General features: G+C 41.9%; 2 protein-coding genes across 6 annotated transcripts in view; one reads left to right on the forward strand and one right to left on the reverse strand.

The window, feature by feature from the left end:
* Positions 1-27,884, reverse strand: part of PDLIM4 (PDZ and LIM domain 4) — a 246,788-nt gene that overhangs the window by 74,243 nt on the left and 144,661 nt on the right. The gene's annotated exons all lie outside the window — the stretch shown is intronic.
* On the forward strand, positions 342-27,539 carry P4HA2 (prolyl 4-hydroxylase subunit alpha 2). Of its 5 annotated transcripts, XM_071443172.1 has the most exons (17): positions 342-411; positions 1,582-1,692; positions 7,479-7,573; positions 9,253-9,349; positions 10,545-10,696; positions 12,141-12,278; positions 13,118-13,357; positions 15,043-15,254; positions 16,015-16,191; positions 19,637-19,707; positions 19,945-20,044; positions 20,991-21,044; positions 23,417-23,476; positions 23,545-23,610; positions 25,738-25,806; positions 26,211-26,307; positions 27,038-27,539. In XM_071443172.1, the coding sequence occupies exons 3-17, from the start codon at positions 7,492-7,494 to the stop codon at positions 27,106-27,108; spliced, it is 1,686 nt and encodes a 561-aa protein (XP_071299273.1). In that variant the 5' UTR covers positions 342-411; positions 1,582-1,692; positions 7,479-7,491; the 3' UTR covers positions 27,109-27,539. The 5 variants fall into 5 exon arrangements, with proteins under 5 accessions (XP_071299273.1, XP_071299271.1, XP_071299269.1 ...); XM_071443170.1 differs by lacking the exon at positions 23,545-23,610; XM_071443168.1 differs by lacking the exon at positions 23,417-23,476.

Raw genomic sequence — 27,884 nt, forward strand, 5'->3', positions numbered from 1 at the left:
CTGAGATTGATGGAAATGAAGGAAAACATTTTCCTTCTGCCCCGAGCCCGGCGCCTGCCTGGGGCTCACCCGGAGCGGCTGCGCGCTGGCTCGGCGGTACTGAGAGCAGCGCCAAAGCCGCCGCCGGCCTGCAGGAAGCCCGTCCAGAGCCAGACGGGCTGCTCCAGGGACGGAGCAGGGGCTACAGGGGTGTTTGGGGTCCCTCTGGATCCGCTCTGCGCCGCGGAACAGCCGCTGCGAGAGCCGGGCACAGTCCGGGCGGCGGGGCTGGGGCGCCGCTACTCGCGGCATTACGGCGGGGGGCGGGGCTTCGGGCATCGGGGGCGGTCCGAGAGGGGCGGGGCCGGCGGGAGGTGGGGCTGGAAGGGCCGGGGCGCTTCTAGAACGGGCGGCGGGAGCGGCGGCCGCGCGGTGAGCGGGGCTGGGGCGCTTCTAGAACGGGCGGCGGGAGCGGCGGCCGGACGGCGAGCGGGGTCGGGGCGAGCAAGCGGGGCTGAGGGCACAGGTACGGTCGGAGCCCGCGCTGAGGCGAGCGGGGCAGGGCTGGGGACACAGGTACGGCTGGAGCCCCTGCTGAGGGCACAGGTACGGCCGGAGCCTGCGCTGAGGGTGGGGGCACAGGTACGGCCGGAGCCCGCGCTGAGGGCACAGGTACGGCCGGAGCCCGCCGCACGCTGTGCCCGCTGCCGCAGCTCCCCGGGACTGGCGGGGGTCCCGCTGCCGGAGCCCTGAGCGCGGTCCGAGCGCTTCGCAGGCGGCTCAGCCCTGGCGAGACGCGGTTCAATCCTCTCCGGGATCCTCGCTCCGCTGCTGGGGCCGGCGGTCCCCACGGGCCGGGCTCGGGGGGACGGCGGTACCTCAAAACATCACGCGTCTCTGTAAGCGTGTTAGAGCTGTCATCGCAAAAACAGTGGAAGAGCTTGTTGCCCTTCTCGGCGCTGTTTGGGTTTGATAGGACTGGCATTCCCGGTTAAATCACCGCCAGCTGACTTTGCCAGCTGCGTTAGCTGGCTGTGCGAGTTCCCTGCCTGCCACAGGCTCACACAGAGCAAGCCATGGCTTAAGCTTCATAGAGGTGTTCAAACCGCACTTCTTCTGCTCACGTCTCATTTTGTTTTACTCTGAGCTTTGTTTACAAAAAAAAAAAAGCGTGTCCCTACATAGTTGTGCAGCTGAGCTGGGGACAAGCCAGGAGAGCACAGGCAGCTGTGTGTGACCTGTGTGATGCAGCGACTGAAGCCTCGGTGGAAAAGGCTGTGCAAAGGCACGGGAGAGCAGCTGGGGAAAACTGAAGGCATTACTTAAGTGTTACCACAGCTCAGCTGGGGCACAGCAGCTTGGCATGTCGTAAGATGGCAAAACATGCCTTTGACTAGACAGGAGTAATTTAATTTCAGGAAGCAAAGAATGTCCTTGTAACCTGGAAGCCAGGAGGAGAGAGGATATGTAAATAAAGGCTATTTTTGGGACTGTCTGACTTTGTGATGTTTGGTGTTTCCAGCTAATAATCGTCCCTTTTCCTCAGTATTAAAGTAGTGTTCCCCAGAAGACATTTTTGTAACAAAACCTCTTTCTCTTTAGTTTCATAGGTGCTCTTTGAGGCTGGAGTGGAGCTGGAAGGCTGCTGTGGCCATCTTTACCAGGGTAATATTTCATCTTTCTGGCATTAAGGACTTGGAAGTAATCCCACAGGTATGTTGTGAACATATATAGCAATCAGTAACTGCCATTCACATTTCACAAGCAGAATGTTATTCTGCAATGGTAAATTGGCAGTGCTGGGACACTAACAGACAAGAATGTGGCCTCTTGCTAATGCCATAATTTCTTGGGATTCAATTTTTTAATGTGACTAATCATACTTTGGGAGGCAGTGCAGGAATTATACACTTCAAAGAGAGTAACAGCAGAGGGAGCAGGGTTTACCAGTAAGCATAAGAAATTTTTCACTGGAGGTTTAAGTCAGGAATCCAATCTGTTTATAATTTCCATGCTGTGTGCATTGGCAAACTTCCAAAGAAGCAAGCTGTAAACATAGATATTTTTCCTATGACTAGTTCTGATTTTTGTGCATGGTTTTCTATATGTCAGAGATGTGAGAACATGGAGTGTGGAAGCAGGCATGTTCTAGGGGGATGTTAGAATAGGATCAACCTCTGAGATAATGCCTGATTTTAATTAAATTGAATTGAAAGAAACAGTTCACTGACAGCAGACCTTTTAATATGAAAATAACTCCTTTTATTTCTGAACAGGAAGATACTTTTAATGCTTTATATGGCAAATGTTAAGTTATTTCAAGTTATGTTAAGTATGGTGATATACCAAAGTTATGGCCTTTGCACAGTAAAATGCAGTCTAGATATTAATGCTAAAAAAATAAGCTGTAGTGGAAAAAGCCCAGAGTCTTTTTGTCTTCACCAACACTGTGGGATTTGACTCCAGGCTGCTTTATAAAGGCAGAGCTTGCAGAGTAAGATTGAAGTGGATTTGCTGTGCCTTAGACTTTGCATCAGTTTTGTTCTCTGCTGGAGTGTGGAAGAAATGTTTTGTTATGGCTTGAAAAAAATACTGGGAGCTAATCAGGGTGATTATGGCTTCTAAGGTGGTTATAATTTATTTTATGTTAAAAGAAATGCCAGCAGTTTTGCATGATTGTCCTGTGTCCTTGTTAATGCTTGCAAATAAACAGCTTTTCCTCATTTTCTTTTGGCTTGCCTTGAGAAGCACAAGGCAATCACATTGCTGGTTTTGCTAGGTAATTATAATTGGTTTTAGATGCATATTAAAATGCTTTGTAAAGAAAGGCAGTGATGTTGGCATAAGCTGCTTCAAGCAGTAAAATAAGTGTGCTCTGGAGGAAGGGGCTGGGTTGAACACTGGTGCATCTGAGTTCATGTGGATAATGAATTTCAGCTTTGAATTACTTGGTTCAAAGTCTTCAGCCAATGGTATAGGTTTTCTTTCCTTATTATTTAATAACTTTTAAAATGTTTTATAGCTGCTATCATGTGCTGGGCAAATCTGCAAGACTTGAAACACTGCTACAAGTGAATGGTTTTGTGGCTGCCTTTCTTGGTTGGTATTGAGAGAGGCTCCTCCTTGGCATCATCTTGAAAATCTGTTTATAATTAAGCCTATCTTTTGGCTCTTAATAAGTAAGCAGCCTTGCAGGTTTTTGGTTTGTACCATATTCCACTTGGATATCATGAACCTTATTTACAGCCCTCAGTACTGACAGCAGCTTAATGCCTCCTTTTGCAGCTCCATTGCTTGTGGAGGGGAGAGGGATGAAGCCATCTGCAGCCCCAGTTCAGTGTGTCTGAAAGCAGGATCATAGGGTGGAAAACAGTGGCCTTTGGAGGAGCCCCAGACAGTTGTGTCTCATCCAACAGTCCAACCTCAAACTGCTGTTAGAGGATGGACAGAACTTCAGAGCCTCAACTTTGTGTGCACCTGTGGTATTTTCTGGGGTCCCCTGTGAGGGGTGGAATGATGAATCAGACTCCATGCTCTTAGAAGGCTAATTTATTATTTTATGATATTATATTAAAGAATACTATATGAAAACTGTACTGAAGAATAGAGAGAGGATACAGCCAGAAGGCTACAAAGATAGTAATGAGAACTTGAGCCTCTCTTCAGAGCCCTGACACAGCTGGACTGTGATTGGTCATTAAGTAAAAACAATTCACATGAAACATGCACCTGTTGGTAAACAATGTCCAAACCACATTCCAAAGCAGCAAAACACAGGAGAAGCAAATGAGATTGTATTGTTTTCCTTTTTCTCTGAGGCTTCTCAGCTTCCCAGGAGAAAAATCCCGTGCAAGGGGATTTTTCCAGAAAATATGATGGTGACATGTGCCAAAAGCTCATCAGTGGCCTGAGGTGATCTTGAATTAGTGATTTGCTTGTTGGATTTCACCATGGTACTTAAATGGAAGGAGCTGCTCTGAGTGATTTCCCAGGTGTCTTTAACAGCACAGACAAGCACAGAAGAGGAGATGGGCTGTAACCCTTCCTTGTGTCATCAGCTTGTATGTTGTATTCCAGTAGCTCAGAAAAATGGTATCTTAATCAGATGTTGACAGTATCTGGTTATGATACTTTGTCTCACAAGCTTTATTCCTCTGCAGCAGATTCTGGGTCTGTAAGCAGAGAGCAATACTCTGCCTTAATGACTTAGAAGAAACCATTCCTGTGTGCTCTGAAAAAAATTTCCCCCACCCAGTCTTTGGAAGAAGAGGTGACTTTGCTGGTAGCAGTTTGGAGCAGTTAGATTGCACCCCAGTTCCCCTCCTCCCCTAAAGAAGCCCCATAAGCAGAGGGAGTGCTGCCACCTTTAACTGAGGAGTGGAAGGACATGGTTTTGTTTGGTTTTTTTTTTTTTCTGGAGTTCATGTGATCAAAAAGTGTTAACATATGAGTACAAGTAACACTCTGGTCTAATTTACCACAATAAAGGCTATGACTTGTATTCTTTATGTTGTACAGACTGGTTTTATGTTGGTTCCGCTTAATTTAATTTTCCTGCATAAGAAGTCTGTGCAAATTTGGAGCTAGATGAAGGACTTGCTTTTTTTGTCCCTGTTTTTAGTTAGGCTGTCAGGCAAGTGGAGTTCTCTTGTACTATGGTGAATAAGGGTGACCATAGCATATCAGTGTGATCAGAAGTTGAGTCCTAAAGGCACTGGATGTAATAGGTATTTGTTTCCTCTTCTGACCTGAAAAAAGTGCTCCCTTTTGGCCTGTGTTCCCTGTGACTGGATATGGAATTCAGAGTGAAAGAGAAACTGGGAACCATGGTAGATATGCAAGCAATTCCCCTTTAATAGGTCAGGTCTCTATTTTTATATCTTGTTGATTATGAGGTTTGCAGAAAGCTTATTTAATAAAGAATTCAGTCTAACCTGTGGAGAAAAATTCCATCCTTGTGTATTTTGTCTAGGACTTTTTTCCTCCTGCCAGTGTTCTCTGGGCCTGACAGCACTCTTTCCATAGGAGTAATGATTCACTGATGTCTTATACTGTAAAGTAAGAAAACCCAAAACCCACAAAAGAAAAGCCAGAAATGTGGGCAGTATTTGTTCTACAAAGGCTTGTGTTTGGCAGTTTTGTTTGAATAAAACACATTGCTTTACAAACATTGGTCTCCTTTATTGAGGCATGAGCTGCTCATGCCCCTTCTGCCCCTCTTGCCCTCCTTTCAGCCCAGTGGGGTGGGCACACGTACGTGTTGCTGTGCACACACGCTCCTGCCAGCCAAGACTGTGGTTATTCAGCCTCCTGTAATTCATTATTTGTGCTGGTTTTCCCAGTAACAGCTGTCAAAAGAATGTACAAACAATCTGCCAACCCTGCAGCCAGGTGTCCTGCTTGTTTGAGCAAGAGCTGCTTTCTCTTTTTACTGTGGTCTCTGTTTATTGACTCAAGTAAAACTGAGGAGGATGGTAAAGCTGTTGCAGACCTGCTATAAAGACAAGCTGGTAGCTGTAGTGCTTCTTGGCAGATTTCCTCAGCCATGAGAGAACATGGTGAGGAGGTGCAGGAGAGTGTAGAGTTGTTTTAACTGGAATATTCACTTGTAATTGTTCTCCCAGGCTTTATGATATGCATCCAAAAAACCACTCCATTAACTGATGGCAGACTATTCAGCTGGACAGATGAGGCTCAATATATCCAAATTAATGTACTTCCCAAGTGCACTTGACTTGCTGTGCTTTCTGCTGCATCGCTTACTGCGGCTTGTAATGTTGGCAGACCTCTGCATGGCACCATTCACTCAGCTTTATTCATTTCTCAGATTACCCATGTACTGGTTCTTAACTAACTTAAACAAGCACTTTGGGAATATGTGGTTTGCAGGAGGGTGAGAAACAAAAGAGGGAAGGGAGAAGACTTTTTATGATACTGTGAGACATTTTCCTGCTTACTCATGCTTGCAAACTGTTGTGGTAAATGATTCTGATTCCTTGTGTAGTCTTGTAAAGCAATCAAAAGAATAATTTAAAAATAATCATCTTGCCTTGTGATAATACACAACAGAGGACAGAGCTATTCCTAATGTTTTTAGTGGTGGTGGTGTTGCTGAGGATGTATTTGGTCTTGCTTTCTGTGGCACTGGTGAGCCCAGCTGAGGGTGAGAGTTTCAGTTGTGCTGTGGACTTGAAAGAAAGAAGTATCCATTTTTCATCTTTTGTCTTGTGGGTATTTCATCTTTTGGAGGCAGATGTGTGGAGCCCAAGGGAACAAGTTAGAGTTATTGCAGAATTATCTTGAATCCTTCCTATTTGCTGCATTGCTTGAAATTTCAGGACACTCCATGTAATTTTCTTTCATTTTTTCCCGTCCATTCCCCTTTCTCAGGTTGATTCCATTTTGCCCCCAGTAGTTGCATTTTTACTGTATTTGAAGTTACTGGGTCACACGTGGTAATTTTGAGCCACCAGTTTGCCCAGTTACATTGAGCAGGAAAGTAATAACTGCTTCCTGAGCTGAGGTGGAGAGTTGTCACCTCTTGTGACACTGTGCAGGGGTGTGCCAGGAGCTCCAGTTTGAGCAGCAGTGCTCCTGCACGAGGCTGGCACTGGTGCCTGTTCCTGCTTGGTGGGCAGGCAGCTCTGGAGTGAGCTGTGGGTGATCCCAGTGCAGTGCTCCTCACAAAGCCCCTGGAGAAGGTGTTCTGGTGATCAGAGCTCCCAGGAGGCTCTTCTGTGTGCCCCTTGCATCCCTGGCTTCACTTGACCCATCTGCTCAGACTGGCTTTCCTCCCATACCCTCAGGCTGTGCTTTTGGAAGTGGAACAATCTGCTTTCAACATCCATCTCTGGGGCTGGGTTTCTAAACTGGCACAGCCTTTGAAATCCAGAAGTTATAAGGGCTGTGCCCAGAGGCCAGTATGCTGAGATAATGCATCTTGAATAAGGAGAACTGGAAATTTCACTTCTAACTTTTCCAACCGTTGCTGCCACTTCTACACTACAAAATGTTCTATTTCTCTGTTTGGCTTTCTCACTATTTGTGTTTCTAGACAGTTTTTAAATAACTGAGTTTTATAGAATGCTATAAACCCATTTAATTTAGACTTCTATTATTATTATTGGAATATAATTTGTGGGTCTCATATTTTCCAGCTCTAGTTATGTCTGACAGGGAAGGTGCTGAACTGCTCTTGCAAAAAGCTTTTTCTCACTGTCTCAGTGGACAATATGTATATATAGTTTCCCTTTTCTCATATGGGCTTTCCAGTGTCTTCCATGTAAATCCCAAAGAGTATGCAAGATAGCATTTGATGCTGTTAAGTAACAGCTCCTATGGTTGAAGAAGAGTTTTTTCAAGCTTTAAAAATTAAAATTCAGTGTCTAAATAATTTTCTTGAGGTTAAAATGACTGAAGATAAAGGTTAATGCTTTGGCTTGTTTCTCACAAATAGGTTAATTATTTTCTTTCCTTCTTTTCCTTTTAATTTTTAACAGGTATCTCTGGAAGATGAAGCCCTGGCTGCAGTTGATGTTCTTCCCTTGTGTTTTCCTGACCTGGCACGCAGAGGCAGAGTTCTTCACCTCCATAGGTGTGGAAAGAACCAGTGCATGATGTTGTGATGTGGTTATTGTGATTGCCAGAACTGCTAAAGTTATCACCTGAGGCATATGGTTTTCTTCATGTGGCCCTGGCCAGCACTGTCTCTATTAGGAAAAGCTGCTCTTCTGCAGCATCAGTGCAATTTGTTTGCAGTTGGTTGTCTTGGAACACTGACCAACATGATTCAAGTTTCTCTGGGGCCTCTGTCAGTAAAATAAGATGGCCTCTGTGTTCTATTAGGATTTGTGCATCTGTTGTCATTTTAAACAGAACACACCACCTTATTCTAGAAAGCTTAGTCTCTTGAATTTGAGTTATGAAAATAGTTGAAGTGGTAAATATGTGAAGTTTTTATTTTTCCCCAGCAGCCAAAATGTCCTGTCTTCTCAAAAAGCTGAAGTAAGGTATCAGAAGGAAAAATCAGTAACTCCCTTACATTGTGTGTTTTGCTAGGCCTGACTAAATCCTAAAGAATTTGCATTGTAATAAATCTGTAAAATATTTTGATTTTTATCACAATTTAGTTCCTGTGTTCTAATAGGATCCAATCATGTATGATTGTGGTAGAGCTTCAAATGAGCACAAACTGAGTTTTCTGCTGTTAATTGCTCTAACATTTTCCTGTTGAGCAGTTTGGGGACTTGCCCTCCATAAGGGCATTAGAGGCTGATTAACTGCCACTGGCTGTTCTCCAGAATGTTCTTTGAGTCAGTGGAGCTGGTTCTGAATGGCAAAGCTCAGAGCTCCTGGTGGGTTGTTCTGCACCACTGTGTGGAACTGCTCAGCCAGTCCTGCTGCCAAGCTCCTCACGTGCCCTGTGGCTGGCTCAACAATATTTAACTGCATATGTACTATTTGCTTCTGATTTTTCTAAGTTAAGTAGCATTTTATACAAAGCTTCCACAAAGGATCACCATCTCTTTACACTTACCTATTTCTGAACCTTTGCTAACTCTGAAAATAGCACATCCTGCTGCCTTCTATCTGCTTAATCATGCCTCATTCATAATTACTTTGGAATGCTGGAGCTGTGGTTGCATTTATGAATCTAATAATGTTCTTTCAGTTTGGGCTTTGAAAAGCCAAGTTTGTCATAGCAATTAGGACTGATATGTTAGCAATTTCCACTAATGCTAATCAGGAGAGTGTGTGTGTGAGTCTATGAACATTAGTCTGAAATTCCTCTCCGTGTAATGTTAGGCTATTTCCATGGTTACCCATATTGTAAAGCTGTAACTTTAAATGATGTTAGTGGTTACACTAGTAATTTGTAAGAGTGACCTAAGCTGTGTCCATATGTAGAACAGATGCTTTGGCAACAATTTGGATCTTTTGTTGCTTTGTCTCCATAGCTGTATGAGTGTCAAACCTTTCTTAATTCTCTTGCTTGCACTTGTAGTACTAAAAGTAATTCAGAGTCAGAGGAAGGGTCAGAGCAAAGCTGCATGAACTGTTGAAGCTGGGACTTTAAAAGCCCCTTGAAGCATTTGAATGCCAGACCTGTGTGTCTGATAGCTTTTGTGGTGCAGGCATTGAAGTGCACATCCTTAATTTGTCTGTTCTTTGTGATGGTTTTAATAGCCCTTGAGCATTTAAGGTTTGTTTTGTGTGCACTTGGGAATTGTTACTTTTCTAGAACTGATGAATATTTGCTCCTACTCTTTTTAGGTCAAATGACAGACCTGATTTATGCGGAGAAGGACTTGGTACAGTCTTTACAGGAATATATCCGAGCAGAAGAGAAAAAGCTCTCTCAGATTAAAAGGTAGGGGAGATTTGTGTGATGAAGGGTGACAAAATGGCTCATTTGTGTTCAATCACACCCCACCTTTGTCACCACTCTTTGATGCTATATCTTGTTGGTATTTCCTCAGTAGATAATCGCAGGGAGAGGATAGGTACTAACTTGGTTTAATTTATTCCCATTAACCTACAAAGGTCCCTGCTTCAGATATCATTTAGAATTTGCTTCTTTAGAAATGGTGCTCTGGTGGGATCTCCCCTTTGCCCTGTCCTTGTACCATGACAGGACTCCTGCAGAGAGGACACATCAGTCATGTCAGTCTTGTCGTGAGAGCTGAATGCCTCTGTGTGCCAGTGCTCTGTGCTGCTTGTTGTTTCATGCCATCAGCCCTGCTTACAGGAGCCAAGTGTGCCAGTGGCATTCACCAAGTCTCTGGGTTCCCTTCTGTGTTGGCCTTGCCCTCAGGGCCAGTTCTCCTGCCCTGTTCTCTTCAGGTGCCAGCCTGGCTGCACCTGAGCACATCTCTGATGTTTGCTGATTGCTTGGATCACTTGAAAGGCTCTTGCTGACAGCTGATACTTTGTGTCATGTAGGAAGATTGTTAATTCTCCTAGCCAAAAGCAATATATACTAGGGTGTGACAGGAGGATAGGCTACATGAGGGCCAGGTTCAGAGGAGCCAAGTGCCTCTAGGAGGAGTTGTGCTTTCCAAAAAACTTCTCAGCTTAAGGCTGTATGTGTCAATCTGACCTTCCTTTGGGAGTGTAGGATGAGAATAGAGTTATGGAGTAGTGGAATGGTAGGAATTCTGGTCACATAGACACAAAATGTTCTTTTCTTGAAAAGCTGCCATTTGGAGGCAAAGCAATATCCTTTTCAAGTATTGGTAAAGAGAATATCTGTTCAATCTATGAATAAACTGGTATTTTTAAGGCTTGTTACAACTGAGATGCATGCCTGCTCAAGTTAGGTTTAAAATAGTAAACAGGGAAATACTTTCCCTCTGAAAGAGACTATTGTAATCAAAAAAAACTCCACTTTATCCTTGTGAACTTGAAAGGTTGAAAGCCAGTTTTGACAGTAAAAACAGCAATAATTTGATCTAGATGTGTAATTTGAATGATTTAGGAAGGAAGATGTGCATTCATAAATGCCCGAGAACAATTTATGAATGCACATCTTCCTTCTTTAATCATGTGCACGCTTCTCATTCCAGCTGGGCTGAAAAGATGGATGTACTGACCAGCAAATCAGCCTCTGATCCAGAAGGGTATTTGGCACACCCTGTGAATGCATACAAGCTTGTCAAGCGTTTGAATACTGACTGGCTGGAATTGGAAAACCTGGTTCTTCAGGACACAACAAATGGTAAGGAGTTACAGGGGACTGCTGTCAGGAGGCAGCCTTGTGTTCCAGAAAACCACAAGCTTGGCTGTGGTTTAAATATTATTGCCAAGTTTGTTTAAAAAGCAGCTAAGGACTTGACTTGTGTGTACTGATTACCCAAGTGGGTGAAACTTGCAACTTAACACGCCTTAGTCAAGACTCAAACTGTTTTATTTGGGGAAAAAGGGAGAATGGGAAGTACTTAAAGCTGTGCTGGTAACTGATGAGTGCTATTGTTCTCTTGTATATAAACTGCTTCATTTGCTTTCCCAGTCTGTTGCTTCTCTTGCTGATCACAGTTTTTTGACCATGTTGATCAGAGAATAAGATTAAGAATCAAAATGAGTCCCATATTGAACTGGTGGGGATACCTGTATCAGCCCCAGCATTAGAGTTGGCAGATGCTGTAGTTTGTCAAAACCAGGATAACATATGATTGCTATCTCTAAACCTATCCTTCTAAATCAAATGCTTCCAGTACTAATCCTTTAATCATTTTTTCAAGTGTCTGCCTGAGTTTGCTTGCATACCTTTTTTTAAGCGGAGGTTTATTTTTACTGGACTCTTGGAAAATGAGGAAGAGGTGGTTGTGTTTTTCAGGCAGAACACCACATGGTTTCCCTTTCTACTCTGCATATGTTAAAGTCTAGGTACTTGAAAGTTTTTTCCAGACAAGGCTTTTATTGCCTTTTGGAATAGTTATCCTAAATGGAAATAAAATACTCAAGTCTATTGAATACGTCTGTCACTAATTTTTTCTAAAGGTTTCTTTTTCCAGTTTGGCTTTCTGTATGATTAGAAATGGTTGGGCTGTTTTCCTTCAGTTGATGGCTTCCTCTTCTGCCCAACCAACCTGCTGTGTAACCCTGACATGTTTACTTAGTGCATTTAATTTTACTTCTGAGTATCACCTGGTTTACTTGTCAGGTTTAATTCTCTCACTGAGTAAGGCCCTATGCTAATGAGGGGATCCTGGATCAGGGTCTCTGTCCCTGGAACTGAGACTTGAAAAGCTCTTGTGGCTTTAGAGGTTGGAATACTGAGTTGGAGATCATTGTTTAGTACTACAACCTGAAATCAGTTGTCTCTATGGGTATTGCAGGAGATATGATGAAAGCTGTTAAGTTTTCATGTCAGAGAGACGTTAGAGGACAGTGAAGATCATTAGATTCACATTGTACATCAGTAATTTTGTGGCACAAGGAAATTGAGTTTAGATATTTATTTTTTTTACTCATGAGCTGTATTTCTTGTAAAGGGACAGAAAACAATGTGTTTATAACTTTTGAGCCTAATAAGAGGCTTTAAATCTGGGTTATTTGAAACGTAATTCTCAAGCCAGAGCAGATGTTTCCTCTTCTGTGTCAATCTTGTACTGATACTTATTCAAGCTCTGGAAGTAACATCTTGCCCTTTTACTGCAAAGGCTTTATTGCAAATCTTACAATCCAGCGTCAGTTTTTTCCAACTGAAGAAGATGAGACCGGAGCGGCGAAGGCTCTGATGCGCCTGCAGGACACCTATAAACTGGATCCTGAAACCCTGTCTCGAGGGAACTTGCCAGGTCAGTGCACCAAGGTCTCCTTGGCTTTAACAGGAAGGAAGTGGTAACATCCTCAAACTCTCTCCAAAAGTCCTTTATAAAATGAGGATTACCTGGTTTTGCTACAGATGTTTCAGAAAATTTCAAGAGATACTAGGATGTCTGATTATTAGCTGAGTCCTGATTAATGTTTGCTTTTGCTGCTGCTGATGAGACACCTACTGAAACAGGTTATGGTGGGTACCAACATGGTGTTTACTAACTGAATAGGCTTCATTGGTGTGTGGGTAAATGAGCTGACACAATATTTTTATTTGTTGTAAGTGTTACTAGCCATTAATAATTAACTAAATTTTAAGTCCTACATGTGCATCTTCTGAGCTGGAGCAACTGGAAATCAGTGCAGTCATCTCAACTGGGCACCTAGTTTGTTTAAACCAACATCAGCTTGCTTATGTACAAATACAGATTTATATCAAGAGAAACAAGCTGGCTGTGCAGGTAGTCAGGCTTCTCTGATCATCTACCAGTGTTAATCTGTAGGTTAGGTCCAATCTGTTACAATGTTAGTCTGCTCTTCCTTTGTCCACAACAGAAAACACAATAGCTTACCACTGTAACTTCTGTTAAACTTCTCTTTGTTTCCAAAGGAATGAATTAGAATAAAATTAAGGCAGTTTACTCTTTAATTCTGATGGTGATCACTTTAGTACTGAACTTAAAATATTGTCAAAGCATTGCTTCTTAGAAACATTTTTGGATGATAAAAGTGTGTATTTACAGATACTTCTCAACGTGTCCCATGTATTTAAGGCAAAGGTGCTTGTGTGGATTGCTGAACACTGTCTTTTTGTTTTTAGGAACAAAATACAGATCCTCCCTGACAGTTGGTGACTGCTTTGGCATGGGGAAGACAGCCTACAACGATGGGGACTATTACCACACTGTGCTCTGGATGGAGCAGGCCTTGAAACAGCATGATGAGGGGGAGGATACAACAGTCAGCAAAGTAGAGATCCTAGATTATCTCAGCTATGCTGTTTTCCAGTTTGGGGACTTGCACAGAGCCATGGAGCTCACCAGGCGCCTGATATCCCTCGGTAAGAGCAAAGACCACGTTACTTTAGCAAGGAAGTGCTGTCAGCAGCAGAGCTGAGAACAGTCATGGCCCATCCACATTGGTGAGCTGACTGGAAAGGATATCCTGACAGATCACTTATAATAAATGTGGGTCCTGGAAAAAAGTCTATTTATATATGAAATATCTTTAACAAGCTGTCTTATGGTCCATGCTGTGGTTACCCAAGGCCCTGGTGTGTCTGACTGTGCTCACTGCCTGTGTGCTTTGCTGGAGGGTACTGAGATGTTTGGCAGTGGCTAAAGCCTTGCTTGTCTCAAGTGGAGATCAAGGCTACCACAGATATAGGCAGTGCTGCACCTTCTGTAAAGTCCTACTGACTTTACTTGTACCTCTTTATTCCTCAGTGCAGGTACTCATGGATGCTGGAATGCTTTGCCTGAGATCTTACAGTATTTATTTCTGAATATTCAGAACAATCTGAGTTTCTTAAAACCTCTTTTTATTTCTGAACTGTTTTTAGTTTTCCCTTGAGTAAGCAAATAAGCTTCCTATCCACCTTTGCCTACTTCCTGCAGTGGAAAGGTCTGTCCTCTTCCTTTAGAGTTAACATTACCTGTGTTAGGTATTTGATGGGGTTTTTAATGAACTCTGGTTGCTAGTTTAGATATTAGCAGCATCCTGAGAGTGGGTGAAGCCTTCCTATTGCAAAATACTTATTAGTCTAATTTCTGCAGAACTAGAATTCTTAAATTAAATTTACAAGAATATGAACATGCATTTAATCTAGCTCTAGGGGTTTAGCACTGATAGCAGAATGCAAATCCTTATCAGCAGCAAACAGTGGAACACAGTTGGCAGTCCCTTCTGAAAGCAGCAGCTTCCTCTGCTCGGGGCTCAGCTTCCCTGTCTGGCCACTATTACCCTGTGTTCTAATGAGTGGTGACTGGAGTGAGTTTTTGGGTTGGTTCCATGAGATAAACACAGTAAAGCTGGGAAGGCCCGAAAGGAAAGAATCTGTTGTAGGTAGTAGCATCCTGAAACAGAGATGAACAAGGAATTGTTCCTTCTTAGTTATCTGGGATAAAGGTCTATTGATGATGATAATTGATTCTTACCAACATCATTAATAAATCACTAGAATGTCCAAAGATGCTAGTGATCCAGGCTGGCTCCCATATAATCCTGGTAGAGCTACAGATGGGTGCTGTAGGTGGGCTCAGAGCTTCCCAACCTGAGAGAAGTCTTTTGGACTGAAGACTATGGCTGGACTCCACCACAGGACTTGGCTAAAGAGTGCCTGTGCAGTGTGGGTGAGCAGCATGGTGGAAAGGAGGGGTACAGCAAGTGGGCTACCTTGGTCCCTGCTCATGAGCTCTGGTGATCTGCTCATCTTGGGTGGAACTGGTCAGAAAAGTTGAGAGAAAAGGAGGAATGTGAAGAACAAAAACTTGTATTGTTTTTCTTGGAGTACAAGTTTTATGATGGGTTCTTCCAGAAAGGATTCTTTTGTATCCTTAGTGCAGTTCTCCTTTGCAAAGACAGAAGCTTCCCAGTGTGGATTTTCAGTGCAGACTGAAGCTAATGCCTTTGTTTGCCTGATAATGCTTTAGGGAGATAAGAATTGTTGCTGTCTTGATACAGGGACTTGTTTGTCCTAACAGTTTGCAAAAATCACCATTTCTGTCTGGTTTTCTCTCAATGAAGACAGCACTCATGAAAGGGCAGGCAGTAATCTGCGGTACTTTGAGAAGCTGCTGGAGAAGGAAAGAGAGGAGAAGGAGAAAGAAAATTTAATAAACAAGACTGTGACAACCACAGAAGCTGTGGTGCAAAGTGGAGCCTATGAGAGGCCTCTTGACTACTTGCCAGAGCGTGATATCTATGAGGCCCTTTGCCGAGGTGAAGGGGTGAAAATGGTAAGAGACAACAATTTCCTGCCTATGCTGCCTTTGCATAAGGGTGGTCAACCTTGGTGGAACATGTTGTTTTTCCTTCTGTGAAGCTCTTTTTTTAAGAAAAATTTAAGTTTGTTTCTGTCCAGGCTGAGATTTGTATCTTATATCTTGGCTTCTCAGTCTTCAGCTGTTACACACAAACAACTCTTAGCTGTACCTCTTAAGGGTTGTTGAAAATTGATTCTCCTCAGTCTGTCTACTCAGCTTTTTCGAAGTCAGCCATACAGGGCTTTTTCCCCTGAGAGCTGATTATGCTTTACCACACTCAGGGAATCACATTATTCCTTCCCTTTTGCACCTTAGACATGTTCTTCTGGAGTGACTGTTTTGACCAAGTGATTTCCAGTACCTCTCAACAAATATCGCTTCAATTCTTAGTCCAGGGAAAAGAACCAATTTATTTCATCTGTCTAGTCTTAATTTTGAAAACCAGACTTCTTTTTACTGCTCATTGCTTGTGTAATTCTTAATCTGAAACCTATTATGGTTTAATTCCCCTAAAGATTAGTATTTCAGATGCTGCTCAGTGGTATTTGGAGCAGGATATCTTGTTTTTAATTGCAGTGAATTGCAGAATCACTCTTGTTTACCTCTTGTATCTTCTGGTCACCTGATGGCTTTTACAATGTCTGTGGAATGAAGCTCATCTTCTTGCCTTACCTGTTTGAAGTTCAAGAAAAGTGTTTGAGCAAACAATGCTTTGTTTGGCATTTTGTTTCAGACACCTCGAAGACAAAAAAGGCTGTTTTGTAGGTACCATGATGGAAACAGAAACCCTCATCTGCTGATAGCTCCCTTTAAAGAAGAGGATGAATGGGACAGTCCTCATATTGTGAGATACTACGATGTCATGTCTGATGAAGAAATTGAGAAGATTAAACAACTAGCTAAGCCAAAGGTAAGTTTCCCTTTTTCCATCTCACCAATAGTTGCCAATTCCATGCTTCAGTGTCTATTAGCAAGGACTAAGCAAAGGATTTGAAAGATCTGGTGTTGTACTACAGATGATACACTGCAGCTGTGGGCCTAAAGAGAATGATTTTGAAACTGCCTGGTGATGTAGGACCATAAAGCCCAGGCTCCCAAAGGTACTTATGCATTCTTGCACTTAATTATGCAAAGTTCTCAGTAAATGGCTTAGAAAGCTTTAAGAAATTAGAGACTAGACTTGAAAAGATAAATGGCAGACTTAAAATGATGGGAGTAGGTGTACAATATGTCTTGAATCTGCCTTTTGAACTGGAGCCAAACTTAAATGAAATTTAAAAACCCTGAATCTCAAGAGAAGTGGAAAGAGAAAAATGTAAGTTGTGTAGAATAATACCTAGAGGTTTGGGATTGTTGGTGGGTTTTTTTTGTTTGTTTGTGTATCCTGGAATCCACTGCTTCTGTTCTAAACCATAGATATTTCTTGTTACTCATGATATGAGTTCTGGTGACTCTGCACACAATAAAAAAGGCAGCTACCTCATGCAAAGCTAGTAATTATGTTTTTTCTGGAGGTGGAATTTTCTGTCACCTTTCTGGCAAAAAGTAGTATGGCAGTGTGATAGTAGTAGACACCCCCATACTTTTTCTGTCAGCTCTGAGCAAAATGTGAAGCTGAACAAATCTTTGCTTATAGAGAATGGTTCATTTTAATACTCTTCAGGCTACCATATGAAATATGGTACTAAAATTCCAGTGAAGACTTACCCTTCTGTAAGTATTTCTAAATGTAAGCATAAATAATTTGAAACAGCTTGAGAAACTGATGCTTCCCCAGATCATTAATAATTTGTGATGTTTGTGAAGCTGGTCTTCTATGACTACCAGCCAGCTAGGGAAGTGTTGGCTGAACACTTCTGTCTCAGTGAAGAATCTCACCTCCTTAAATGGAGAATTTTTCCTATTACATCATAGTAGAAAACTTCAAGAGCTTCAGATAAAATGGAAGTATTCACATAGAGCATATCACTTCATCTATTTTATCAAATAAAAGCACTGTCTAAAGACTGCTATTTTTTATTCAGAGTTTTATGGAAAGTCTTAATGCTTGGTCTCTGAATTTTGCATATATTACTAATGTTAGAGGAATTTTTCATGTAATCTGTGTAGTGTAGAACTGCAGTCAGTCCCTAGAAGAGTAGGTAAATATTATAGCCTTAAGATTCAAATGAAAATTGTCAATTTTTAAAAAGGAACCATTTCCTTATGAGTTGTTTTTTCTAAACCTCAGCTCTAGGAATAACTTTAAATTCTGCAGTACTTCTGAAAGAATGGAAAATGCAAGTCCTGTAGTGAGATGGTCCTTAATAAGTACAGCTTAATTTTAGCCTGGAAATTTTAGTTAGGAATCATGGAAGCTTTCAGACAGAACTGTGAAGTGCTATTTTATTTTAGGCTCAGAAAGGGGTGACCACTTTATTTTAAAATGCATTTGTAAGACAATTTTACTTTTGAGTCCAAGCACTTAAACATTATCTGCAGTTTACACTTGCCAATACTTTCTGTAGAGAAAGAACATCTGTATGTGATTGGGAGTAGCTGCAGTTGAGTTGCTTTTTATGCTTGTTTTGCAAAATGCAATCACTGTTATTCCACTTCCAAAAAGTAGATCCAGCTTTTCAGGCAATCCATCAGAACTGGCTGGAGAGGGTCAAAAAAATTCTTAGCTCTGTTGATGTGGATAGCATCGAGGCAGGTCCATCACAGTATGAGAACCATATTCCCAAAATTCTTAATGTTACCTGCAAGCCAGGAGTGTCTGAACAGGCAAGAATATGGCATGAAGTGGGGAGGCATGGATATCTGAGCTCATGCTACAGGCTTTCAGCAGTGCAGAATTTCAGAAGGAAATAATAACAGAGTTTGCTAAACTAAACAGACTCTGAAACAGTCAGTGAAGCTTCTGACCAATGAAGGGTGTTATGATTTTTGAAAGGAAAAGCCTGTTACAAGGCTGATTTCTCCACCCTGAGAGAGGAAGCCTCACATTTATCAGTTGCTTGTACCAGCTGAGACGTAGATTGTGTGTCTTAAATGAAGAAACCTTCCTGTCAGAGCAGATAGGAAATTATATCAAAGCAGTCAGGCTTGAGTTCTGATTTATTTATATCATATACTAGGTGCAGAAATCAAGCAAGCATGTACAAGCTTGAAAATGGCAGCAGAATGAAAAGTCTGGGGAGCAAAATATATATCCCCAAAGCTATGCTTCACTGTACCAGTGAAGAACAACATTCAGTCAGTCTGGCTCTTCTGTTATAATTTATACAGGCAAAATCTGGAACAAAATAACAGTGAGTCAGAATTACAGCAACAGCTGTGCCAAGAACTCTTGTATAGGGACAAGACAGCTGACAAGGAGTGTAAAGCTGGCTGGAGACTTACTTGAGGAAAAATGAAGGAAATAATGACTGCATTCCCTGAAGAAGAGGCAAATAAAAAGGCCTTCTATGACCTATAATTAAGTGGAAGAAAAGAGGTATGATTTAGAGTGTGTGTGGTTAGCAGGAGTTAAATTTAAATGTGGTCTGAGTTTACAGTCAAAGAAAAGAGTATCCCAGTTCTTGTTCTCAGCTGCAAGAATAAAACCAAAGTGAGCTGGTGTATTGTAAGCAGTCATCTGTCACTCTGACACCACAGCAAACTGTCACTTTTGCCAAGTTCCATTTTTTTCCCTACAGATCTGGTCATATGGCCTACATGTGATGATACTCACTGTTTAAAATGTCTAGGTGTGCTGTGCTTTTGTAGAGTTACCTTCATCAGAGCTAGATGTTCCAGGCATCTCTCAGCTGGAAAATTTGAGCATGGAAATGTTGAGAGTTATATTTGGGAGTTTTCTACTACTGGGGATTTGCTTGTCCCATAGTTTGTAACTCGTTCTGTAAAAGTTTTCACTTGTTATTTTACATCTGAGAATGAGGTTGGGGTTTTAGTCCATATGAGGAGCAGGCAGAATAAATTCATGGACTATCCAATGATTTTCTCTTTGCTAGGAACTTGGACTTCATATGTTGTTAACTTTTGTTGTTGTTCCTTCTTGCTAATATTGACTCCAGCTGTTCAAAAAAAGTGCCTTCAAAACCTGTTCAGCAAGCAAATCATGGATTTAATCAATATCATGGCTTGTGCAGTTTATCAGACTTTTTCCAGGATCAGATGCAGGTGATGGATTGTAGCTGTGTTTCTACATGTCTTGTTCTAGCATGAAATCAGATCATATTCCAGGTTGAAGCTCTTTCATCCAGTGAGTTACTGAAGTTGGAGAAATCATGTGTTGTTTTTGGTAAGATGTGAGAAATTTTCTATCCTGTAGCTGATGTGTTTCTTCCCCCTTGGGATTTGTTTTGTCACAGCTGGCACGAGCCACAGTACGTGATCCCAAAACCGGTGTCCTTACAGTGGCCAGCTACAGGGTATCCAAGAGGTAAGCAGAGGGAAGGGCTGAGCTTTAAGGTTTTTGTGCTCAACAGCTGCTGTTTGCTACCTCCTATGTCTGAAAACCTGAACTGCTTTGCATGTAACCAGAGCTTCCCCAACAAATGCATGGAAAATGGCTCTTTTAGCCATCTGACGAAGGAAAGGGCAGGAGAATCCTTCTGCCTTGGGAAGTGTGATGAGGTGATTGGTATTGTAAAATAATGTGTTGCTGTCCTTCCCACAGCTCGTGGTTGGAGGAGGATGATGATCCTGTTGTGGCCAAGGTGAACCAGCGAATGCAGCAGATCACAGGGTTAACAGTGAAAACAGCTGAGCTCTTGCAGGTTGGTGCACTGGCTTCATCCTGGGGGAATTAGCTGCTGGTTAGGGTGCTCTGGTGCAGACAGATGTTTTCCCTGTGTTTGCCAGGCAGAGAAGGGTGGAGATACCAAAGCAATATAAGATAACTTCAGGCAGGAATCTGATATTTATCAGTTTGTTCTGAGGGAAATGCCTGCTGCTTATTTTTTAAGTCTGCAAAAGCTTATTTTCTGTCCTAGTTCAATGTTTCTAAGACTCAAATATTTTTTGCAATAGTCTGATATGAATTCTGCTCTTTGGATGGCTGTTGGGAAGAAGAGTGCCAGTAGTACAGCACTGCCAGAATAGCTGTATGTTAGTCTATTCACTGTTTCTCTTCCTCCATGCTCCTTGAATTCCTGTTTCAGAGCTTGATAGAAATACTCTTGATTACAGGCTATCCATAGAAACCAGGTAATTGTGTAGTGGTCTGGGAGACACATTAAGTACAGCCTCAGAGTCACTAAAGCATATTATGTGATTATAAAGTAAATGAAGAGGTGCTTTTTAGTTAATTTTCTGTGAAACTGGAGAGGCATTTGCGTGTAACAGATCATACATGAGTGGCACAGAGTCCAGTTCTGTCCCCTAAGCTGAACTCACAGGGAGCTGCACACTTTGATCTGCCTTTCCTTCAGATGAAGGAAGAAAAGATGTGGTGAAACTATTGCTGCTGAATGTTAAACAAGCTGTTGTAGTGATAAGTACAAACCCTCAAGCTACAAAAGGGAAAAAGCACTCAAGTTGTTTCTCATCTGTGTACCTCAGTTCCGGCAGTCTAAAAATAAATTCAGTGTACTGTAGATAATCATCTTGCCACAAAGTGCTGTTTCTCAGAGCCTGCTTTGGATTTCTGAGAGCAAGTGCTGTTCTGCAGCAGTCACTTGCAGTTCAATACATATTTATGTGCTTCCTTCTTCCATGCTGTAGGTTGCCAACTATGGAATGGGAGGGCAGTACGAGCCACACTTTGATTTTTCTAGGGTAAGATCACATTTGCAATTATTTCGTAAGGGGGTGGGGAGGAGGGAACAGTTTGGTCTGAGATAACTTTTGAAGGTGTTTTCTGTTAAAGCATTTAATATGTAGCCCTGTTGCATGGATGAATTATGAATTCTGAAAAGCCTTTGCACTGCCTTCTCTGATGCTGAAAGTTCAAGAGAATAATGAACAAATCTCCCTGCTTGCCTTTGGGACCTTGATTCATTACACAGTACAGAGACTCTAAAACAGTCATGCAGCACTTGAATGTGCTCTTTGCATTGTTTTATTTGTAAACTGAGGTCTGCAAGCCCTGGGTTATGAGTCTGCCCTGTTCCATTAGGCTTCTGAGTTCAGTGATGTTGTCCAAACCCTGCTTTGCTGGGTGCCTTAAAGCATTTTGCAGGAGCTGACTGAGGAGATATCCTTCCACCTTCCTCCTGAAAAGTAAACATTATGGAAATCCTGATGGGTAGTACAGCCCTTCTGGCAGACCCCTGAGAGTGGCTGCAGCACTGGGGTCTGACAAGAGTTCCCTGGGTTGGTTTTGAGGGCAGTGCTCCAGCACAGGTTGCATGCACAGGTGCTAGTGCTGGGTCTTCACGAGGCACTAGAGGGCTCTGCCTGGCAAAGAACAGCTCTGGTTTGCTGTGGGAGAAAAGAAGAGCAGATTGTTAATAATGACCCTCAACAAGTTCATGGATGTGCTAAGCATACTGAAGAGCTGTGGTGACTGTTAACTTCAAATATAAAATCCATGTGATGCCTTGGTTTCTGTGGTATTTCAGTGGGATCTGGCATAATTCAGATTGTCCCAGTGGTTTTACCTGGTAGGAGGGATTGCTGCAGCCAGAGTATACAACCCAATAATTGAGTGCAGAATTGAAGCCTCCCAACTTAGCACTGTTTAAAAAATAAAAAAAAATCCAAGTTTTAACACTATGGAAGTTTGTATTCATTAGCTTTGGCCCATTATGAGAATTTTCCTCTTAACTTCAAGTCTGCTTAGTTTCCTGAGTTGAGCAAGTGTTCTTAAATTCTCTTCAAATCCTTTGAACTCAAGGACCTCAGGCATCAAATTGGCCACTGTGGACTTTACTTTTGGATTAGGAGCTGGAGCAGAGCTCCACTTGGAACATAAACTTGGCTGCATTTGTCAGCTGAGGCAAGGCACTTGCAGAGGTTGCCACAGTTCGGGTCTGGTCCTGCAGGCACTCTGTGGATTACAGACTTGGTGTTGAAATAGAGGTGCTGCGGTGTCTCCCCAGCTTCTGATCAGCCTTGAAGCTTTTTATTCCCTCACAGTTCTCAAATAGAGGCACTTCAGTAGCTGCCTATTACAACTTGGAGATTTTATTGGTTGTTCAAATTACATTTTTGCTGTTGAAGTTCAGAAATTCATAGTTGGACCTGGGTTTCACAGCAATAGCAGTAACCAGGGAATTCTCTGTATCTCAGTGTTCTTGTGTTGGCTTTTTTGGATTGGATTTGCATATGCAAGTCTTGGGGTCTTTATGAACACATTTCAGGAAAGACCACTTGTTCATTAAAACATGCTTCAAGCAGATTGAACTACAACATCTTAGACATGGTCACTATGGTTTTCCCTACTGTTTGTCTTTTTCAATACTGATTTATTGTTTTCTTTAAATGTTGAGCATTACTGCTTTTGTGTGTAAAAATGCAGCTTGATGTCTCCTGACTGGAATGACTTCCTGACTATTAGCAATGTAAATAAATTTCTAATTTCATTTTTTTGAAGGAAAGACACTGGTATTCTAGATGTTCTTTCTGCTTCTACACTGGCACCAGTGTGATCTCAACTTCAATAAATGAAACTCAATGTTTTTTACAGACTAAAGACAATTTGATCTTTTTGATGTGGTCTTTAGTCCTAGACAGGCAACCACCTGAAACTACTCTATAGTTTTGTCTGCTGTCAAAACATGCATTTGCTCTTCTCATGACAGTATTTCTTTGAGTTGTTACATTTACAAGACTGTTATCTAAAGCCCACTGAAGATTAATTTTTTGTATTCATGTCAGTTGTTGACTTTGGATCAGTGCCCAGAACAATAATGGCCTGTTGTTGACCTTGCTTGGATAACATCTGTGCCACAGGCCCTGAGAGCATTGCTTCTATTCTCCCTCCAGAACTGTTCAGTGCAACTTCTCCTTGTCACATCCAAGTGCTCTGTGCATGCAGCTGTGCACCCTGGCTGCAACTTGTGATGGCTTTAACATTGCCCTGTATCACTTGTCCCCTTCCTGTTCCAGCTCTTTAAATTGGGCTTGAGGATCTCTGCAGAGCTGCACGTGGGTAGCTCTGGTGAGAGCCTGTTGGGAACCTGGGTTAAAGTTGTTGTCTGTTGCAGCGACCCTTTGACAGCACACTCAAATCGGAAGGAAATAGGCTAGCGACGTTTCTTAACTATGTAAGTACCTCTGTCTGTCTGCTGGCTGTGAGCTGGAAATTTGCAGTTATTCTCATTTAATTTTATAGAAAGATGAGCCAGATGCTTTCAAGCGGTTAGGGACTGGAAATCGTGTGGCCACTTTTTTAAACTATGTAAGTATGATGATCCTTTATGCATTGAGTGTAACTTCAGCAGCATCTTTTTACAGCTTGTGCAGTTGATTATTTGTTGAGATTCCCTGGCATCTGGCAGTAGGAATTTCATTATTCCTGCAAGCATCAGGTGCTGTCCCATCTGAATTGATAGAATTTTGGTGGTACTTAATGTCAGAGCAGAAAATTTAAATTTAGGACCCATCTTCTCCTTTCAGTCACTCTGCTATGGAATCTTTTACCTAAGTGGATTCCGTGGGAGAAAGGAGACTTTGGCTTAATTCTGAGAGGGAAACATGTGTGGTACTCATGTGGTATGCTTTTGGAGAACTTGACTAGCAGCCACTTAATGTGAGACAGTCATATTTTTCCACCACTGTTTGACAGCACGTGATGTTGTGGTCTGTGATCCTCTTCCTCAGCTGTGTGGCAAAGCCAGAGTTGCTCAGTTGCTCAGCACAGGTGCTGCTTCAACAAACAAAGGCAGGCAGAGCTGATGAACTTGGTGCAACTAGGTTACAGTGCAGATTTGAAAGATTCATTAGTTGCATGCATTATGCAGCCCACAGACCATGTACACTGGAATCCTAAACAGCTGCCACTGGGAATAGTGGCCTTGTTTTCACAGTAGTCTTCTGACACTATTTTATCTATCAACCTGTACCCACTATATCTTTAGGATCACCTCATGTTCTGTGTTTAAGATTTTAGTGATATAGTTTAAATATTTTTATCACAGAACTTTAAATTTGTTGGCTGACATCATATTTTGAGAGTGAACTGCAGCTCAAAACAGAATCAGAAACACTATACCATTCAACTTGGTATAGTGGGGAGGCATATAATCTTCAAAACAAGAATTAGAGTAAGATGGGTAACTGTGAAATATTCTGCTGCAAAGAAATTTTAAATTGAGTCAATCTTTATTTTGTTTGGTCCTTGGAATTTTGGATGAGCTTTGATTTAGAAGGAACAATCCACATCTTCTCTGCCAGTTGTACATGGTCAAAGGCACTTTGCCCTTGTTTGTCCAATACAGAACTCATAGCACATCATACATGTACCACCAGCCTTACTAAAAAGAGTTGTTTTGTGGCTAAGATGTGTATTAACTTGCAAGGCTGCATGCACACACTTTCTAGCTGGAAGGGGCAAAAACCTGTGCACCTGTGGCATCTGATGCCCTTTTATTGTACCAAGCAGGAGGACACCAGAGTGGTAACAATATTTGCTATAAACAGAAGTCCAAGTTACAATAGGGATTGTGGGGATTTGGGGAGTGTATTAAAAGTAGTTTTAAGTTTGGTGGGAGTTGGATCTGACTAATTTTTCTTTTAATTATAATCTGACCCAAAGCTTACTGATGTCAGTGGAAAGACATTCTGTTTTTAATGGGAGCATTTCTAGAAACTTTGGGGTTTGAGTCAAGTCTAGAATTTACAACAAATCCATTGTTACTGATGAATAAAATAGGGTTAAATTCATTCCAGTGTAGTAGGGCAAAGCATAAAGATCCATGGTTTTGTTTAGACTCACATAGCTGTAGCTGTTGAAGCTTGAGCTGCCTAAAGCACTTGAAATTGCATAAGACTGTTGGTGAACAGCACAGAAACAGTGCAGAAAGAGAGGTTTTTCTAATAGTTTGTGTAGTTTTTGAAGTGGTTGACCAAGATGCATAAACTAAATTATGAAAATGAGTTCCAAAGGCATGGTTTCAATTTACGAGGAAATATGTGGTTTAACAGACACTTGTTTTCCTAATTGGATCATAAAGTAGAATGAAATTCTTGAATCCAGCTTACTCTGAAGTCCTCTCTCTTGTTCTAGAGTATTAGCTTATTAACATTGCAGGTACACAACTTCCAGTGGCTATTTGAAGTAGAGGATACATGATCTAGGAAATCCATATCAGATATACATAATCTGCACAAAAGCCTTCAGCTGAAATAAAATGCTTCAACAGCAGGTACTGCTTCTTCTGCAGTTTGTGCTGGTTGAAGTGCACCCTCCTCATCAGTGCTGCTTGTAGAGGTGCAAGTGGAAATGTCAGGCCTTGGGACATTTATTGTTTGTGGGACTGTATAAAAAGTCTTGTAAATGTACAGTTTGTGGACTTTGTTTTCTCAGATGAGTGATGTAGAAGCTGGAGGAGCTACCGTTTTCCCAGATTTTGGGGCAGCAATATGGCCCAAGAAGGTAAAGTCTGTTTGTGTGTTTGGGTTTATTCCTTCTCTCTCCATTTCCTGGCTCTCCCTCAGCACAGTCTGTGTAAGTCAGCTGATGTGACAAGTGCAGTTCATTGCAGCTGCAGTGATCTTGCAGATAAAAGGGCATCTCCCTTTGCTGGTAATGTGTGAAGTGACCAGTTTCTCTGTACAGCTGTTTTTAACAAAGTAAACTTGTGTTCAGTAGAATTCCTCTGTCCTCTGAAAATGGCAGTACTAGAACAGGACTAAGAGTTTTTCATGTGCTGTTAATGGTGACCTGTTAAAATGCTTCCAGCTGCCTGTAGCTGAATCCATAGGCATCTTCCTCCCCTTACTTTAACCTGGTTATGTTGACTGGGCTCTGACTAATCCAGATCTGATCTCACTTTTCAGGGAACAGCAGTGTTTTGGTACAATCTCTTCAGAAGTGGTGAGGGGGATTATAGAACAAGACATGCAGCTTGTCCGGTACTAGTAGGGTGTAAATGGGGTAAGTAATACTTCTTTGGAAATAAATCCTGAAGGAAGTCTCATGTATGTAAAGCTGGGGATACACTGACCGCTTAAAAAAGCATTTAATAACCTGGGTACTCCTTCAACCACTGGAGTCTTTTGGCCATAATGAATTTTCCTGCTGTTGATCTCATGAAGTATTAAGCAGCTGCATGGTACAGCTATAGCTTTTCTAGTGAGTTTTTGTGTCAATGGAAGCACAAAGTGTAAGACTGTCAATGAGTTTGTGTACTGCATCAGAATGACTTGGATTATCACTTGGCTAGAATCAGGTCTATTCCTACAAAGATCTGCCCATAGTTTGAGCTGCAAAGGGATGAGGGCTCCCTGTAAGGTAAATGGGAGTGTCTGGACATCAGGAATTTCTGCTTCCTGCTGAAAGCTTATCAAGCTTCATATCATCTGTTCCCATACCTATATCCCCTAGCCTCCAAGGTATGCCCCTGGAGTGCCAGAGCATGCTGACTGTCAGTGATACAAGCCCCAGAATACACTGCTCTGTTAGTGTTGGCTCCAGAATAGTGCATTGTGGAAGATCCTTTCTTCCCCAGCCTTTTACATCTTTCTTCGTGTTTTCCCTTGGGTGAGTGGAGAAGTATAAGCATGGATCCCCAAACTGAAAGATTACCTAAAGCATCCATCTAGGTTGTGATGATATCCACACTGGGTATATGGTGATAACTAATTCCAGTTCCCTGTTTTCACAGTTTCAAACAAATGGTTTCATGAAAGAGGAAATGAATTCTTAAGACCTTGTGGGAGAACAGAAGTTGACTGAACTCCAGCCTGCTGCAGACCTTTGTTTCTGTCTCCTTTTCTACTGTTGTTTGTTCCAGTTCATTTCTAAGAAATGATCCATCTTTTTCTCCCAGAGTCCTGGCACTTTACTACAAAAGAACAATAAAATATGTAACTCCTGTGAAAGAAAGTAAATGGCATTGTACACATTCATGTCTTTTGGTTGCAGTTATTTCCACATTTTCCCTGCCTTCCTCCCTACAGTCTCCCTCTGTGGTAGTGGTGCAAACAGTGCTGTGATCAATTCTGTTTGTTTGGGTGCTTGGTCTTGTGCCTTTTGTACCTCAGATGTTAAATATTTCTTTGAACCAAAATTTTTTTTAAAAGAAGTTTTGTGTACATTTTGATTTTATTGTATTTCTATGGATCACAAGTTTTAAAGCAAAAATAAATGTTCTTTCCATAAAGTGATTATCTATTTGGAGTCCTTGATTGGTGCATCAGTATTTGGTTTTAAGGAACACTGGGCTTTTACTTTTTCTCTGAAGGCCTGTTGCCTTGTTGCCCTTTTCCTATAGAAAATACATCATGATTTTGGACAGTGCTCTGTCTCAACACATATGGAAATCAGTAGGATGTCTTGCAAGCAAATCTTAATCTACTTCTGTAGACTGGAGGAGGGTTTTGTCATGCCCTTCAGGGAGGCTGGGAATAATCATTCCCTGTGATTCTCCTTTGCCCTTTTGCTCTGTTAACATGTGAGTATTGGCCCCTTGCCAACAAATGGAGGACTGGAATGAGTTCCCATTTCTGAAT

This window comes from Agelaius tricolor, unplaced genomic scaffold, assembly GCF_023055355.1.
Source record: "Agelaius tricolor isolate 1412-34295 unplaced genomic scaffold, bAgeTri1.0.p SCAF_18, whole genome shotgun sequence".
Lineage (NCBI taxonomy): Eukaryota > Metazoa > Chordata > Aves > Passeriformes > Icteridae > Agelaius > Agelaius tricolor.